Raw genomic sequence first — 19,140 nt, 5'->3', positions numbered from 1 at the left:
AAAGAGGAAGGGAGAGAAGGAGAAGAAGAGGGATTAACTGACTGATTGGTCATTTTACTTATTTATATATTAATTTGTTGACTCTGGTATGTGCCCTGACTGGGGATGGAACCCACAACCTTAGTGTACGGGGACACAGCTGTAACCATCTGAGCCACCCGGCCAGGGCTGGGTGTTAAATGTTTGAAATATTATCTCTTCAATAACCTCCATGGTGCCCAAACCAGGGAATATTTCTTTTTACTCTGAATCCCACTTTCCTTCACAGCAACACTAGGCACTTTCGTCCTTCTCTTATTAAAACAGTCTCCGCCCAGGACTCTGTATTCTGCTTTTGTCCCCCCTTCTAGCTGCCCCTCTGTCTCCTTTGTGGATTCGTCCTCTCCACCCGGCCATGACCCGTTGGCTTCCCCGGGGGCTCAGCCCGGTCCTCCTCCCTCCTCCCTCGGGCTCTCACTTTGTTATCTTTTCTACCTGAGGCTTCATCGACCCCTGTGATCAGCGATTCACAGGTTGATCTGACTGAGCCTTCTCCCCGGACCGTGGTTCTGGTTCATGTGCAGAGGCCTCAGCCCCTCCCTACACGTGGTCTCCTCTCAGTGAATTTGCCCGCAGAGCAGGTCCAGTGTCAGAAACTGAACTTCGGGAGTCACCCCCGACACCGCCTTCCCCTCCTCGTCCACCCCCACTTACTCGTTGTCGCAATAATTTTCTTCCTAAATATCCTTCAACTGTGCCCACTTCTCTAAATGTTCCTTCCCACCCCTCTTGTGATAGTTGTCACCGTCTGTGACCCAGGACCCTGCCCCCGGGGATTCTGTCTGATCCCCTGCCCCTTCCCCTCCCTCTGATCTCCTCACCCAACCAGAGCCGGAAGCACATCTCACGTGGCTGCCCCACCTGAAACACTTCACGGGCTTTCCCATTCCTCTCAGGATGAGGACCAAATTTCTTCACGTAAGCCACTCGCAGAGCATGGTTCTCCTCCCCGCCAGGATGGTCTTGCCAGGCTCACCCCTGCTCCCTGTGCCAGGGGCGCCCCGTCTCCCACTGCACCCCCTTCAGAGTCCAGTGCGGGTGCTGGACCCTGCAGCATGCGGCTCTCCCGCCACCCGTGCGGTCGGAGCTGCCCGCATCCTGGTGGCCGCCACCCCCAAGGGATCTGTGTGAGTCTTTGCTCAGTGTCTAGTCCTGTTTGTCAGCTCTGTCAAGTTCAGAGACTTAGCCTTGTATCTCCAATGTGCTGCCTGACCCACATCAGGGACTCACTATTTTTCTAGTACATGCACTCATAAAAGTTGACTAAGGTGCTTCTCTCTCTCTCTCTCAAAAAAAAGCTGTCCAAATTATTTTTAGGACAGTGTCCAAATTCTACTCAGGCCTTGCTAATTATGCAGTATCTCTCCCTGTGTGTGTGTGCATGCATTTTTGCCCTCGGACGTGAGAAATAGATGAGGGGCTTCGTTCTCGCTCTGTTTTGTATCACTTGGAATTTCTTCCACATGGAGGGCCCCCATTAACTTCAAAGGGAGCTCTGCACATGGAACAGATACACAGGCAAAAGTGGAGAACGTGGAGCGCTGATTCTCATCACGGGTAATGGCCCGGGTCCCGCAGAGGTTTAGGTGAGCAAACTGAGAAGAAACAGCTTCCTCTCGGCGGACCCTTCTGGAACAGCTGTGCCGGCCTGCGGCAGCAGTCACGCATAAACAGGCAGTCAGGGGAACCCTGGGAAACAGTGGAGGGGGGGGACTCCTTAGGAGTACGGTTGAGAATCAAGATAGCATGATAGCTTGGTGAGCACAGGGGCAAGGAAAATGCACCCGTTCTGTGCGCGAGCGCTGGTGTTCGGGGGGGAGGGTCCAGCGGTCTCTGGGGCGGGGTGACGGGGAGACATGGACACCCCCTCAGTGGAGTCCTCGTGGAGGTGGGCAGTCCGACAAAGGGGGCGAGGGCTACCTAGAGAGGCCGTTTTATGAAACAGCCACTTGGAATTCTGCTGAACTTACAACGTTTCATTTACGTGGTTCTGGTTTAAACTTACACCAGTGTTTTTAGGTAAAGGTTGGCTTTTACAGAGAAAACCAAGTTGTTATCGTTTTGGCAGCCGTATCGTCAAACGAAAAGGGGATTGGGCATGAATGTTCAATGTCGGGTTCTTATCGCCAGTCAGGTTTTCTTCCACTCTGTTAATATGTTCTCAGTCCGTCAAACCAGGTCCCTATTTAAAGTAGTGTCCTTTCATCGTGGTGATTTCTTGTGCAATATTCCAGAATTCTTTCTCTTCATGTTGTGCTGTAGAGTTTCCACTAGTGGGACGTTTGTAATCCTCCTCAGTGTTCATTATACACTAGAGGGAATCTCAAGAAATGAGAGAGAGAGAGAGAGAGAGAGAGAGAGAGGAAGGAGCCTATTTGAAGCAACTAATGTGACGGCAACCTGTATTTTTAATAGCATGAATACTATAGGGAAATACAGGAAAATCGAAGGAAGAAATAAAAATAACACTATCTCCTGACGAATTTTCAATCTTAGTTAACGTTTTGGGGTGTATCGCTGTCTCTCTCCCTCCTCCCACGAACAGGTATCACTGAACTACTGCCACAGGTGTTAATACCGGTAGGCACTGGTACAAGTCCTCAATACTCACTCACTCATCACCCACACACCAGTTCTACGCTGTTGCCCCACATTACGTAGGAGGGAGTTAGGCGCGGAGACTCACCAGAGTCAGCCCGCCAGCAGTCCACCCAGGAGGCAAGTCTGGGGTCAGCTCGAGACCCCACCCAGCGTCAGCACCACTGCGCAAAAACACCTTCCCGCATCACCATCACGGAGTAGGTGTTTTTGCTCAGCTTGCAATTGAAGAGATCAGACACATAGGTCACACTCCGTTAACTGGTTTCCAGGTAGCTGGGGCTCTGCAGTCAGACCTCCAGGGGCATGTGCTGTTGTTGTTCAGGTGCCTGGAGGCTCAGCCCTCTGCAAGGTGGAGCAAAACAGCAAACGTGCACGAGTGCCTGTGAGGAAGGCATGTGGGTTGCACGTGTGGACTTGGCCGTGAAACAGGCACCTGAGGCAGTTTCCTCCTCTGTCACATGAGGAAAACATTATGTGAGTTAAAGAATCTGCACGGAGCTCTTAGCACAGTGCCTGGCCCAGGGTGGTGGTCAGTATTGTGAGCTGTTGTTTTCAGCTTTGAACTCCTAGAAGCGGAGTCAAGTTGTGTTCCCCTCTGTTTTACTACGAAGCCGTGCTCTGGTTTCCTGGAAAGTCAAAACCATGAAAAGGACGTCCAAACCAACCAATGTCACTCAGCCAACTCACTCATGGTAGTATTTTGCACAGTCTGAAGAGCAAAACAAATAATATTTCACCCAGTATTTGATTGTTTTGTGCCTTGTTTTGATTATTCTTTAAATCCCTTGAGCTGTGCTTGTGGTCCCAGCTTCTTCATCCCAGACATGGGTTAGTTCATCACGTGCGCCAGCCCATGGATAAGACACACCTGGGTGTCCTTGCTGCGGCCCCCTGTGTGATCCTAGGGACAGGGCACCTGGCACGGGACCTGGTCCACCATGGACATTCATAGACACTGGGCAGCCGACTTGGCAACACCTCTGAACACTTTCCCGAAATAAATGTATCCGTCAAAACCGCAGGCATGAAGCCCTCGCTTCCTGCCTGTGTTGGAGCATGTGCTCTCTGCGGGCGGCTGGCTCCTGAGAAGGGGGTGGGGCAGAGAAGGGACCCGGACCACACTGCCCTGTTGAACCTTCGGCAGGTAGCCTCTGAGCAGTCACTGTACCCCCCACCCCCAGTGGAAGGAGTGAGGAAACAATAGGAGTTGTTCCCTCCACCCCCCACCCCTGGGCAGCCTTCCTTAGCCTGCCCCTGCCTTCCATTGCATTGGGTTTAATGGTTAAGCCAGGTTCACCGGGGGTGTGGCCAGCCCTCGGCGGAGGAAGAGGTCAGTAGTCATGGGTCCTGCCCTTTCCTTCTTGAAGCCACTCCTCCAGAGCTAATCGTGGCTCCTTGGAGCATCCTCCGAGAAACGCCAGTGGATAGAAGACTCTGAAGTGGGTCAAGACAATGCACAGTGAAGTCCAGTCATAGCCAGTCTGCACCCAAGGTTGAGGGTCTCCCCCTTATTTTATTTCTTGTTTCAAGTTGCATCCAGCCATATTGTTGCCGTAGCCTATCAGAGATTCTGCAGTGATCCCAGACAGCAATAATCTGTTCTAATATACACTCAGTGTACAACGTCAGTGAAATAGACATGTGTTCGGCGTGAACATGATCTCCCACTAGGAAGTTCTCAGAAATTAAAGTCCGAAGACTGCATTCCCAAAGGAGTTTGAAAAGTCTAAGGTACTTATGGAGCCTCAAGTCGAAGTCACCCCCAGTCTTACTCTCTTGGCCTCAGCTGAAGAGGCTCTGCTGTCCAGGGGGACTTGGGGCCCCTTCATCGCTGTATCCTGAGCTGGCCACCCCGAGAATGGGCTGTGCCTTCTGGGCTCTGGAGGTGAGGAGTCCCCTGCGGGCCCTCCCTTACTTTATAAATAAACTGTAGAGTAGGACACGAAAAAATAATCTCAGAACTAGCTCCATATCAACCTTATCTGACAGAACACATTGACTTTCTAGTCTTTAAAGCAGTGATCCCAGGTGACATCAGTGTCCCTGGCCCCCTCTCGTAGCTGCAGTCACGAGCATAGCTGACACTCAGGGGTCCTAGGGAGAGAGGCGGACAGAGAAAGGCTTCCTGATCTGGCCCCTCCAGGCTGCTTATTTTCTCTGTTGTCTGAACCCCTACATGTACTGGGGGAAGCCTCTGCCTAGGAGGAGAATGGTAAGTGCCTAGGAGGCATTTACCATTAAGGGGACATCCATGTAGACAGTCTTAGTGCTTGAGACACTGCTATGTGTTTCCAAGTTCAGGGGTTTGCATGGGGCAGCCCTGGTCACCAGGGCTGCCTTTTCATTTCAAAGGAAGGTCTTAGTTACATTACCTTTCTCTCCTGTGTGGCATATTCAAAACCTCATCATTTTATTTTCCTTTGCATTTCCCCTCCCTGCCCCTTGTTACATCACTTCTTTTTTTAAAATACTTTATTTATTTATTTTTAGAGAGAGAAGGAGAAAGCATGGGAGAGAAACATCGATGTGTGATTGCCTCTCATGTGTCCCATACTGGGGACCTGGCCTGCAACCCAGGCATGTGCCCTGACTGGGAATCGAACCAGCCACCCCTTGCTTCATGGGCCTGTGCTCAATCCACTGAGCTACACCAGACAGGGCGTTACATCACTTCTTGATCTAAGAAGGCTAGGGCTCAAGGTGGAGGCATAGGTAGACACACTGTGCCTCCTTGCACAACCAAAATAAGAATAACAAAAATTTAGAAACAAAAAAACCAAAACTGACATAAAATTGAACTGTACGGAAGTCCGACAACCAAGGAGTTAAAATAGACACATTCATCCAGACCGATAGGAAGGGCGGAGTCGGGTGCCTGGCAGAGAGGGGTCTCAGCAAAATAACCTGGTGGTTTGGCAGCAGCTGATGGACCTTGGGCACGGGGTGGCAGCAGACAGACCCAGTGAGGTGAGCAAGGTGGCCAGTGGACCAGGTGGTCTCACATTCACGGGTAGATAAACCAGGCGAGACTGGGGAGAGAGACATACCCACAACCCAGGGCCCCAGTGCAGGGGAATAAAGCCTCAAAACACGGATTGAAAACACCTGTGGGGGTTGAGGCCCCGGGAGAGACTCCCAGCCTCACAGGAGAGTTTGCTGGAGAGACCCACAAGTGTAGAATGTAGAAGTGTAGAACGTACACAAGCCCACTCACACGGGAATCAGCACCTGAAGGGCCCAGTTTGCTTGTGGGAAAGCAGCAGAGGGGACTGAAATCTGAGAGAGAGCGGAGCAAGCGCCATTATTCCCTCTTGAACCCTGCCCCCACGTACAGCATCACAACCCAGCAACTGGGTCGCTCCACCCTGGTGAACACCGAAGGCTCCACCCCTCACACATATATATAACAGGTGCATCAAGAAAACAACAACAAAAAAATGGCCCAAACAAAGGAACAGATCAAAGTTCCAGGCAAGTACAACTAAGCAACCAAGAGATAGCCAACCTATCAGATGCACAGTTCAAAGCACTGGTGATCAGGATGCTCACAGAATTGGTTGACTTTGGTCACAAATTAGATGAAAAAAGTGAAGGCTATGCTAAGTGAAATAAAGGAAAATGTAGAGGGAACCAATAGTGATAGGAAAGAAACTGGGACTCAAATCAATGGGGTGGACCAGAAGGAAGAAAGAAACAACCAAACAGAAAAGAATGAAGAAATAAGAATTAAAAAAAAAAAAGAAGAGAGGCTTAGGAACCTCCAGGACATCTTTAAATGTTCCAACATCTGAATTATTGGTGTGCCAGAAGGGGAAGAGGAAGCACACAAGTGGAAAAGTTATTTGAACAAATAATAAAGGAGAACTTCCCCAATCTGGCAAAGGAAATAGACTTCCAGGATGTCCAGGAAGCTCAAGAGAGTCCCAAAGAAGGTGGACCCAAGGAGGAACACACCAAGGCACATCATAATTATATTAGCCAAGATTAAAATGAAGGACAGAATCCTAGAAGCAGCAAGAGATAAGGAGACAGTCACCTACAAAGGAGTTCCTATCAGACTGTCAGCGGATTTCTCAGAAGAGACCTTGCAAGCAAGAAGAGGCTGGAAAGAAGTATTCCAAGTCATGAAGGGCAAGGACCTACATCCAAGATTGCTCTATCCAGCAAAGCTTTCATTTAGAAGGGAAGGGCAGATAACGTGCTTCTCAGATAAGGTCAAATTCAAGGAGTTCATTATCACCAAGCCCTTATTAGATTGTCTGAAGTTACACATGTATAGTAAAATGACAGCAAACTCACAGTTATTAACAACCACACCTAAAACAAAAGCAAACTAAGCTGACAGCTAGATCAGGACTGGAACCACAGAAATGGAGATCACATGGAGGGTTAGCAACAGGGGAGTGGGAGGAGGAAAGGGGGGGGAAGGTACAGAGAATAAGTAGCATAGATGGTAGGTAGAAAATAGATGGGGGGGCAAGAATAGTATGGGAAATGTAGAAGCTAAAGAACTTCTGACCCATGGACATGAACTGTAGGGGGGGAATGTGGGTGGGAGAGGGTATGTAGGGTGGAGGGGAATGAAGGGGGGAAGTGGGACAACTGTAATAGCATAATCAATAAAATATATTTAAAAAAAGAAGGCTAGGGCTCTCAAGGAAACTGTCTCCCTCCTATGGAATTAATCTGGAGCCAGTTTGAAAATGTGTGCTGGGGCTGGCAGTGACCCTGGGGTCTGTGAGTAAGCCCCAGGAGTTAAGGTTAGCTCTCTGCAGTACCTGCCTTACCCTGGCTCCGGGTGGAGCAGCATGCTGAGAGCCGCTGACCTACCCCTTGGTGTCCCCTACCTGGGCCTGGAACTAACCCCTCAAAACCAGACCCTTGGGAGCGCTCTGTGATACACACAGACCTCAGCCACCTCACTTTTAAAAGTGGTAGATGTAGCCCTGACCAGGTCGGACCTTCATCCTGTGCACCAAAAAGTTGCGGGTTCAATCCTTGGTCAGGGCGCGTACCTCGGTTGTGGGTTGCATCCCTGGTTGGGGCCCTTTGTGAGGCAACCGACCAATGTTTCTCTCTCTGCTCCCGCCCCCTCTCTAAAATCAGTAAGTACAGTCTTTGGGCGAGGATTAAAACAAAGTAGTAAATCTAGTCTCCATCCCTCTGAAGTCTTCCCTATGGTTGAAACCTGGCCCCAGGTACACTTGCTCACCAAAATCTCTGCCAGCCAATTCCAGGACAAGCCTATATGCCCCCTGAGGGTGCCTGCACTCCCGAAGGTGGTGAGCAGCTGGCTGGTGCCTTGGCTGGGCCCAGGCAGTTCTGGACATTTACCCACATAGGCCGTGCGGTATGTGAGCTACCTTTACAGAAGCAGGTACTCGCTCATCCACGGACACAGCCTCTCCATAAGCATCTGTCATTTACCAAGATACACATAGTAAATGGTCAGTGGTTTACAAACACCTCCCAGTGACAGCAGTTAAAAGCCAGCTGCAGAGTGAGAGAAACTCGCACGATCTCCCATAAGCAAGGCCAAGGTCTAAACGCCCTGCTCACAACTAAAGTTCAAGACCCCAAAGCCTTGGCCCCACTAGAACTTTTCCACATGTACTTTTTTTGTTTTCCTCATCTGTTGATTCCTTGTCTGGGTATTAATTTTATGACTCAGTGCGCTGGCCAGATGTTGAGGTCCAGACTTACCCCTAACATACATGTTTTGCCAACCCTGCGAGGCCTGACCTCTTACAGCAAGAAGGGAATGGACACACTCTCTAGAGCAGGCAGGTCACCAAGGGCAGGCCTATTACATTGGCTGCTCTTGCTTTCAGAGTTTCTGTATTTGGCATGAGAAGCTTGGAGGTTATTCATAGTAGTAAATTTAAAACATCGGTTTGTTTTAAGCCTTACAAATAAGAACATGCCCTGTCTGCCCTCCAGGTCCCTTCCAGTCAAGTAATCACGGGCTTGCTCGCTCTTGTTTACTTGGGCGCTCAAAACAGAATTTGATATTCAAATAGGAAGAGGCTGTAAGTGGTTGTCAGGCTGAGTGTCCATGGATTTATTGTGGGATATGGAATTCGCATTTCAGATGGTCCTCCGTGAAGAGATTCTACACTCAGGCCCATTTGTCTTGACAATCTTTGGAAGTTTTATTCATCTTTGTCTCCTCTTCTCACTTACGTGAATGTGTTTTATTCAGTTAGTTTCCCCTCAGCGTTCTTACCTGCTGTGTCCTGGTGGTTTTTCCTGAAATTTGCCTTCTGCTGGCTCGTTCTGCTGTCTGATTTGACTTTGTATTTTCTGTTTCCCTCTGTTCTTTTCTGCAACGTATGTTCGGAATTGTTTTGTCTTGATTCTTATTTCGAGCTGATTGTCGTTGGGGAAAACACAAGTCCGTTTGTGGCAAATAGGCTTCTTTGTTGGAAAAGAAAGGGCTGGGGTTGGGACGGAGTGTCTTCAGCTTTCTGTGACAGCAACTCACTTGGCGACGGTGTTCAGTGCTGAACACACGTCCGCGAGTGTCACCAACGGGGTGTGGGCCACGTGCCCTCACCACCTGCAGCCGTCGTCCTTTCTCCCTGTCTTTTCTCTGAGAAATCCTCTCGTAAAACACACGACCGTAATGTTGCAGAATGTAATGGGCTATTCTAGTTAATTTTTATGTGGACTCTTTACAAATGTAACTGCTGTTAGTCACTCTTAATTTCCATATAACTCAATTAAATGTACCCACTGGGTGAAATGATGTTTAGTAAATATCATGTTGTGGTTATCACTTTCAATTTTCCTGGAAACAGGGGTGCATCTTTGAAAGGTGAATTCAGTGGTACCAGTAAAATCAGGCAATTTATTGCTTCACATCATTGTCAATACCTTGAACTCCATTCTTGCCTTTATTGACCTGGTATCTGGGTTTTTTTCTACCTCATTGGTTCTCTGGTCTTTTCATTTTCTGCCTTTCTCTCAGCCCCTCTGCTTAGATTGACTATGTCACCCCCTAAATTACTCTCTTGCCCCAAACCTTCCTCATCTTTACACCCACATACTTAGGTCACTTGGGTTCAGACGTTCAGAACCCCGGGTTGGTTCCCATTCATCTGTTCCTTTTTTACATCAAGAGTGCAGAGCACAGCTGGAGGCAATAATGCAGCTGTGCCGTCCTGTTCCTGCAAGTTTATGATCTTCATTCTCCTCTTTCAACCAGTTTTCAAAAGACATTATTATTTTAGGGCAGTCTTAAATTTACAAGGAATTGAGAGGAAGCTACAGAGATTCTCATATGCCTCCGCCGTCATGCATAACCTCCCCCAATATCAGCATCACTCACCACAATGATAGTTTTATTTAAAACCAAGAATGAATCTACATTGATATATTTTAATCACCCAAAGTCCATAGTTTACCTTAGGGTCCACTCTTGATTTTATACATTCTACAGGTTTGGACAAGAGTAAAATGACCCGTAGGTACCATTATAAGATCACCCAGAGTATATTCACTGCCCCAAAGATCCTCTGCGCCCTGCCTGTTCATCCCTCTCTCCCCTACCCCATCCCTGGCAACCACTGACCTTTTTATGGTCTCCATGGTTTGGCTTTTTCCAGAATGTGACACAGTTGGAATTACATAGGCTTTTCAGTTGCCACCTTTCACTTAGTAATAACCACTCAAGTTTCCTTAGTGTCTTTTCCTGGCTTGATGGCTCATTTGTTCTTAGTGCTCCGTGATATTCCACCATCTGGATGGACCACAGTTGGTTTATCCATTCCCCCACTGAAGGACATCTTGGTTGCTTGCAAGTTTTGGCAGTTATGAATAAATCTGCTATGAATATGCACATGTGTGTGTCTGTCTTCAGTTTTTGGGGACAATGCCAAAGGAGCACCGCACTGTCTTCTGTAGTAGTTGTACCCTCTTGCATTCCCACCCCTGGTTGTTCCACATCCTGGCCATCATTCGGTGTCGTCCATGTTCTGGATTTTGGCTATTCTGATAGGTGTGGAGCAGTATTTCATTGTTGTTTGAATTTGCATTTCCCTGATGACATATGATGCCGAGTGCCTCTTCATGTGCTTATTTTCCTCCCATGTATCTTCTTTGGTGAGGTGTCTATTAAAGTCTTTGGCTATTTTTTAATCAGGTTGTTTTCTTATTGAGTTTTAAGAGGATTTTTTGTTGTTGTTGTAAATTTTGGATAATATTTCTTTGTCAGATTGGGTTTTTTTTTTCTTTTTCGTAAATACCATTCCACTGGTCTGTGGCTTGTCATCTAATTCAGTTGCTACTGTCTTTTATAGAGTAGGAGTTTTTAATTTTAAGGAAGTCTAGCGTATCATTTATTCCCTTCATGGATTGTGTGTCTTTGGTGTTTTCTCTAAAAAGACATCACCATCCTCGAGGTCCCCTGGATTTTCCCCTCCATTATCTTCCCGGAGTTTTCCAGCGTTGTGCTCTGTCAATCATTCCCTACTGATTCCAGTCTCGTTGACTCTCCTTCAGTTACCGTTTGTAACATTGCTTCACACTGTCCTCAGGCCTTCTGTCCAGCTTCTCCCACCCTCGCTCGCCTGCAGATAATCTAGTTTCTTTTCTTACCACGAATGCTGGAAAGATCAAATATAACCTTCCCAACGTTCTGCCCCTCCTCCCAAAGGGCCTGCACCTGCCCTCGCTTCCCTGGCCTCATGGGATGAGGCCGCTCCCGTCCTGGGCTCTTCATTTCATTCACGCCCATCTTCTTCATCCTCGTCTTGTCTCTCCTGTGTGCCCAGCCTCTTGCTGTATACCACCTATTTCCCTAAAGCAATAATCATGCTCAATTGTTGCCATAAAAAATGCCCAAAGTAAAAAACGGAAGCAGCAGCCCTGTGTCTATTCAGTTTTGTGATTTTAACCGTCTTCCATGCTGCTCTGGAAAGAGCTCTTGGTCGTCATTGTCCCCATTTTTTACTTTCCTTTGCTTTTCAACCCCAGGGACTCTGACTGAGCCCACCCCCACACTGTGACAGGCACAGCTAAAGACACTGTGATGTCTGTGTTACAGGCCGAATCTGACACTCCCGGCCACACACTCCTTGAACTTCGCCTTGCCATGGACTTCCATGACCTCACTGCTATTGTTCCTCTGATATTCCTTTGCGCTTTGCTGACCACCTTTTAAATGTTGGTATTCCCCTGCAGTTCTGCCTAAGCCTGTTTCACTCAGTTTTAAGCGCCCGCCACCTGTATATGTGCTGATGCCACCATGCATGTCGCCATCTCCAGTCCTAACCACTCCGTTTGCTTCAGGTGTCAGGTCATGTCTATGGGCATTTCCCACAGGTGCATCAGATTCAGCATGGCCTTGGCCAAATTCTTCATTGGCTCCCCTACCTTTCAAAAACATGGTCCTGCTCCTCTGTTCCTTCTGAGTTGGTGGTCCCAGGAGTTCCAGAATCTTCCAGAGCAGCACAATGTCCAGTAAAAACATAAAGAAAGCCACGTACATAATTTAAAACGTTCTGGTTACCACATTAAAACGAAAAGGAAGCAGGGGAAATCATCGTTAAAAGTAGATTTTATTAACCCAATATATTCAAGATATTATTTTAGCATGTGATTGTTGACTTTAAACAAAGAGACAGATAATTCTCCAGCAAAATGGGTTTCTGTGGGAACAGCAAAGAATTGCAATTCAAGACATGTGGTCTCGTGGTGAACCACAAGCAAGTCCAGAGAACAAGGGGGCGAAACATTCTTCTATAGAGGGGAGCTCAGAGGGGCTGCTGCAAACAGAGTCCATTGGAGGAAACTGGGAGTTTGAAGTGCACTGGCTTTTCATTGGCTGAGCTGTAACGGCCTTTCATTGGTGGAATGGTTACCAGGTGAGGAGAAGAGCCTCTTCCTTTCTGCTGGAGCAGCATAGAAAAAATGCCTTCCCATTGCAGAGGGTGAGCTTGTCTCTTCCTGTTGGGTTGGTGGCCGTGAGTGGTAGAAGCTCCTCCTCCTCCAGCCCCTCCCACCTCCAGTTTACTTGAGGATTCTCCTTATTAATCGTCACATGATCAATTTTAAAACTTTTAATGAGATATTTTACAATTTTTTGAACTAATTTTTCAAAACCCAGCATGCATTTTACTCTTGCTGCACATCTGAACTGACACTATTCACTAAGATTCAATAAGTGTTATGGCGAGTGGCTCCCGTAGAATGCAGTTCTAGAATCTTTACCTTCGTGAACCCCCCTCACCCAGTCGTCAGTCCTGTTGATCTTATCTCCTAGGTGTTTATCCAGCAGGTTTATCTGTTTTCTTCCTTACTACATCATGGCTTTACTTACACCTCAGTCATTTCTCGTGTGGGTTGTTCCTTACATAACCTAGTTTCTCTGTCCCGGGTCAGCGTCAGAATCCACCCACGTGCAGGAGACTCCAGTAAACATCTGCTTATATGTGTTTTTATCTAGGAAGTGAGAAAACAGGAAAAGCTCGATCAATGTTTAATAAACATATTGATACCAGCACCCTTGCTCTATATCCTGGGAGAGTTAATAATAAAGTTATAAATGTAACAAACAAAATACATTGCCCTCACAACATGTAAAATATTGAAAATATTACGTATTTTATCTTTATGTCACGTCTTTACATTTCTTTGTGCATTTCCTATGATGCACATAATTTATTAATACAGTGTTCACATGTACCTAAATTTAAATTTACGTGTGTACTTGACATTGATTCGGGACTGCAGAGGAGTGAGGCCGTGACAGTGTGCGGCCCCATTGGTCTGAACCTACTCTGCCTGGATCCCACGGGCTCTCCGGCCTCGGTCTCTTGACGTCTACCTCACATTTTCGGCACTCAGCGGCTCCTTCCTATTTTCTCGTGTTTGTTCTTTATAAAAAAACAAATAAGCAAACAGACTACTTCCTGACTTGGCTAGTTCTATTTTGCTCCCAGGTTCTTTTGAACTACCATTGTTGTAGCTTCCTAAGTGTGTCCAGTGCCCCTTCGTTTATCCAGCATAATTCTCTCACTGCACGAAGCTTTCGTCGAAATCGTGTCTCTATGGCCCTGCTTTTCCTACTGAACGGAAAGATTCTTGAGGGCAGGTATTGCAGCATCATCATGAGTTTTTGTCTGGATTTGTAATTGGTCCTCAAAACCTGCGTGTTGAACTCAGTTCGTGACTCTCCTCGATGGAGCCAGACTGATAGTGGGCGAAACAGCGATTTGCTTATTGCAACGTGGGAAGTATCTGCAAGACTCCTTCTCTGTCCAGAGATACCTGTTAAGATGAAATAATAAATATACTTTAAAAAAAGTTTTATTGAAATCAGTGGGCTGACATTGATTAATAAAGTGATATAGGTCATGAGTGTTCAATTCTATTGATAAGTAGCCTTTCACTGGGTACTGTGGTTTGTGTGCTATTTGTGAGCCCCGGTAGGGTGGATGGCAGTGTGGGTGTGAGACGGCACACCCAGGTCCTTCTTATTTAGAGTCAGAAGTCATCATTTGTCCGAGGTCAGTGCAGGTTTTGATTGTGTGTGCACAGGTGGCGGTTCTCAACCTTCAGTATGAACATGACTCACCCAGGGAACATGTTCAGAGGTAGATTCCTTGGCTTCATATACTCTGGTTCGTTTGGACTCGCAGGTGACCCACAAATCTGTGTTCATAGAAAGCATCCCAGTGGTTACAATACAGCTGGTAGAAACCCTACTTTGAGAAGCATTGTTTTCTTCTTTCCGAAGTAGAGGGTGAGAAGAAGGAGTGATTTTGAACAGTGGGGAGAACTGCCGAAGTCTGGCCCAGGGTGGGGTCAGCAAAACTGAAGCAGCGTGCACTAGAAAGGACAGTGGACACCCGAGAGACAAGTGATGAGGAGTCCAGGTGGCAGGGATGATTGCGTGGAGCGAGGCTTTAAGGGTCTGTAATGATAACCTTGACCTGTTTCTCAGTTTTCCTTAGAGTTGACTTTCTTCTTCAGTTAAAACACCTAGGAGCAAGGTCAATATCACATGCGATTATTACGGTGTCTTCGTCTTCCTCTAGGAACTGACGCCCAGTCATTCAATAGTTCAGTAATTGTTGAAGCACTTCAGGCGCTCTAGAGTACTGGACAAATTAGGCAGAGCGTAATTTTTGACGTTTAAAACAACATCATCCAATTCCATATCGGATTTCATTTCTGGTTCTCTGATATCCAAAGTTATCTAGCATAGAGAAGAGAATAAACTATGCCATACAAAAGAATAGAATTTAATTTCACAACTGTGAGAGAAAAATAGATTTTTCACTTAAGTGACATTTATCAGTAATTTCTATCAGTAATCCAAGTTGTTGGTGTTTTCAAATTTAGAAGTCGTTTAAAGATTTTCATGAAGGCGCTACATATTTTTTTAGGACCGCAGTTACCAGCCACAAGTAGATGGATGCATCCAGATCATTATAAAACTCCAGACTTTAACTTTAGCTCATCATTTCAGCTCCCTCCCACAGGCTTATTCAGAGCTGATAACTAACTAGGAGCTGCTCTGGGTTGGCTTGAGTCCTTTCTGTTCACCGTCGGGTGGCCAGTCTTCCTGGGAAGCCTGATGAGACCAAAGTGGGCGAACACATGGGCTGCTGGGCTGGCCTGGGAGCAGAGCGGTGGGCACGAGAATCTGGTGCTGTTCACGTACGTCGGCACTGGGTCGTCGACCGACATGTTTCCGTTGTAGCAGCCCTGCCGTAAATGAGTCTGCCTGGCCCACGCCATTTCCTTCCCCCCCCTTTCAGGCTTTCTGCTCCTGCCGCCTACCTACGTCCGATGTTTAGATTTTGTTCATTTGATGGGAGAGCCTTCCCTCTGGTTGTTTGTGCTTTTGGAAGATAAATGACCTTGAATAGAGGAGTAGAAGTTGAACTTTGGGGGAACAGTGCCATTCTTATCGCACCTCGTATCTTCCTTGTTTTGAACTTCGCTTAGTGCAAGGCCTGTGGTCTCCGTCGGCTCATGTAGAACTAAGCACGCTTTGACCTGTGCTCTCTTGCAGGTGATCCGCAAGGGCTGGCTGACCATCAGCAACATTGGCATCATGAAAGGGGGCTCCAAGGGGTACTGGTTCGTCCTCACAGCCGAAAGCTTGTCCTGGTATAAAGATGACGAGGTAAGCCACGGGGAGTGACAGAGTGTTCTTCTCATTTCCAGCTCATTGGTATTATTGCGCTACTCAATTTTGAGACACTGCTCACTGGTTCTCCGTCAGTGAGACCTGGGCTGGGCTCTCTGCTTCAAGAAGCACCATTTTATTTTTCCCCATGGATTTTTAATTTTACAATATTCCCCTCAAATTTCTGTTACTTCTTTGGTGTACACACGTGTCTATTTACCTGATGACATGAAGTTAGGAGTCAGCACTCGGAAACTCCTGTAATACTGGCAAGGTATGGCACAGTGAAGGAATTTCCATTGAGGGATGTGTTATATGGCGTTATAACAGCGTAATTAATCACACTGATGCGGAGTTTACAAAGAATTTCAGCATCGTTGCTGTGACATCAGCCTCAAGGGACAGGCTTTTGAAAATGTGCAAATCATTCGCCTTCAAGTTCCTGATAACTGTTTATATGAAGTTTGTTCTTTTGAGAATTTGGTGTCTGTGTAAAAGCATGAATTATGATAAGGATGGTGCTCTGGTTCATATTAATGCTTTTGGTCCTGTGACGTACTGTTCATTTAAATCTTATAGTGATGAAAGCACTATATATATATTATATATAATATATAATATATATATAATTCTTGCAGAGGCATTGAGCTATGACATGGTACGGTGTTGCTGTTAAATTTGGAACAGCATGGGTGGGAATTAAACTGGTACATTGTGGAAATTTCAATAGCCCTGGTCTGACCTGAGAAATTTTGATGCTTATGAGGCAGCCTGTAAATATTGGATAAGAAAACTAGTCCCCAAGAGCACAGCTGTGGGTGGGCGAGCTTGTCTCAGATTTATTGGGCTATAAGAGCGTGCATTTCAGACTCAATAGGCCTTCCAATCTTGGCCCCGTGTCTTTTAAAAACACCCCAAAGTACCGCTGTCAGTTGTTGGAGGAAAATTGCCACATCTCACATCATTTTTCGGTTTCCTAAGTGCTTCGATACAGTGGTGTGTCGAGTAAAGATCGGATGATCATGCAACTTCCACTGAATTTTCTGCAGTAAGGAAACTCAAATTCTACAGAAAGGTCCAAAGAAAATTCCTTCTCAGAAGCTTCATTTTCAATTTTTGTGTCGTGTATTTTACTGACTTGAATCAGATGCGGAATTGGCCGTTGGGAGACAGTAAGAGGATGAGCAACAGTCCCTTTCCTGTGCTGGCCCCTTGGATTTCCCCGGCATTCTTCGGTAGTCCCTGGCATTTAAGGAGCACAGAGAACAGGCTGACAGCTGTCGGGGCAGGGGGTGGGGGCTGGGTGAGAAGGCAGAGGGATTCAGCAGAAACGACAATGACAAGGACAACTCACAGACACACAGCAGAATGGTGGTTACCAGAGGAAAGGGGGCGGGGAGGGAGAGGAGGGTAAAGGGGGGAGAAATGGTGGCGGGAGGAGACCCGACATCGGGTGGTGAACACACAACATAGGACACAGATGAGGTGCTGTGCACCTGACACCTATTAATTTTATAACCAGTGTCACCCCAAGAAATTCGATTCAAGTTAAAGAAGATAAAGAGCACAGCGTTGGGAGCTGAGATGGGTGCCTCCCTAGATAGAAAAAGGGTAAATTGATGATTTTCTTTCGTGCTCAGTTGACCTAAGGGATCTTCTCTGAGATACATTTTGTTTCTAAGAGTTTAGATGGTCGCTTGAGTGCCTTTAAATGCTGTGCTTGAGAAGTGAGATTGGAAGTTTTCAAGATATTGATAATCCTGACTCACAGCCAACCCACGTCCTCAAACTGTCTGTGTCCTTGGGACAGAGCCGCTTCCCACCGGAGCCATCTCCCTGGCCACCACCCCCGGTGTCTCTGCCCTGTCGCTTCTTTTGCCAGAGCTTCCTGCCACTGCAGGCCACCTCTGAGCCTGCTCTCAAGGCCAAAGGCAGGGGACTGCACTGTCCCTTACTCAGTGCTGGTATTCCACAAAGAGTTGCAAGTTCATGTCTGCTGGGAGCCGAGGCTGGGGGGAGGTCTCTGGGAGGTCAAGGACAAGTGTCCGGAGTGTGGGGCTCAGAGGCAGTGATTCATCTCTGACCTCTTGAACTTGCACCCTGAGCCCCCATCTCTAACAGCCATGTTTTCAATAACGTGTAGGTCCCAAGTTCAGTGACATACAGATTGAGCATGCCTCATGGGCAACTGCAGAAATCCCAGTTCAGAGTATTCCTTTGTGAAAGGGATCCTCAGTTTGAATTCCACTTTGGGGTCAGTTTTTGTAAGCTGAGTGCATGGATGGTGCCCCCACGGTGCTGGTCCTCATTCACATCAGCACCCTCCGGCCATTTCTCCTTCTCCGTCAAGCAAGTGTGACGCAGTAAATGTCACTAATTATTTACAGTTTGCACATTTGTACAATGATAACTGCATGCAAATTTTCACTGGGGCTTGTCATATTTTGTTCTGTGTTCTGCTATCCTCCTGTGCTTTCTTGTGTAATTAGACTGATATGTTTTCATTAGATCTGAATTGGCTGTTGAATAAATAGCATAATACAGTTTTGTTTAACTATGGCAGATTTGTAACAAATACACTGACTTATGAAGTATAGTTGCAATTAAAGAACAGTGGCTTAGACTGTCCTCCAGGATGGCATCAAGGGGACAAAAGCCCCCCTTAAACCCTTCGCTCCATGAGATGAGAAGGGTGAGGTGCTGGGGGTTGAGGGTCAGCTCCAAGTAGCCACCAGGTTTGGAACACATCGGTCATCTCTGAGCCTTGGTCTTTTCAGTTAACAAATGGGGGCCATTGGCAGCCAAGTTGCCTCAAAGGGATTTTTCGGGACGCTGAGAAATCATATTTTAATAAGTTCTCTAATAAACTTTCTGGTGTTGTGTGTGTGTGTATTTCTGTCATTGAAAGTGACACTGTGATGCCATTCTTTGATCTGTGTCTTCTAAGTCTTCATTTTCTGTCCTTTTACATGGGGACCCAGGATATGTGGGTGTTTCAGCAGAGAACACTTAGGTTCAAACAGTCAGAGGAAACTCAGACCCCATTCCTTTAGCGAGACTTTCCATACCGCCTCTCCTTCACCCTATGGGTTCCCCGACACGTCAGCCAAGAAGCAGAGACAATGAGAGTAAAGTATGCGATTCCCCAGCCAAGCTGGCAGGGGCTCTGGCACATCAGCCCCGAGTAACAAGTTCAAGCTGCAGTCGGCATGACTGCCAGCCACGGCAAGTCTCCGGCATTTCTCCTTCGCCTTCTGAATAGATCTGTGCACCCTACCCCAGAATTTTACAGGAATTTATGACACCCTCAAGCATCTGTGGACTGCACTTTTTGAACCATTACTCTCCATTAAAATAAT

The 19,140-nt window shown here is 47.0% G+C and overlaps 1 protein-coding gene across 7 annotated transcripts in view; it reads left to right on the top strand.

The window, feature by feature from the left end:
• Nucleotides 1–19,140, top strand: part of DNM3 (dynamin 3) — a 374,683-nt gene that overhangs the window by 155,054 nt on the left and 200,489 nt on the right. For all 7 annotated transcript variants that reach the window (XM_053659308.1, XM_053659307.1, XM_053659304.1 and 4 more), the window contains one exon: nt 15,665–15,778. In XM_053659308.1, the coding sequence (XP_053515283.1) occupies nt 15,665–15,778 (114 nt within the window). The remainder of the gene's footprint in view (nt 1–15,664; nt 15,779–19,140) is intronic.

Source organism: Artibeus jamaicensis, unplaced genomic scaffold, assembly GCF_021234435.1.
Source record: "Artibeus jamaicensis isolate MK-2021 breed Jamaican fruit bat unplaced genomic scaffold, CSHL_Jam_final scaffold_625, whole genome shotgun sequence".
NCBI classification, from domain to species: Eukaryota; Metazoa; Chordata; class Mammalia; order Chiroptera; family Phyllostomidae; genus Artibeus; species Artibeus jamaicensis.
Note: the sequence above shows the minus strand (reverse complement) of the source record. Positions and strands in the feature narration are given on the sequence as shown.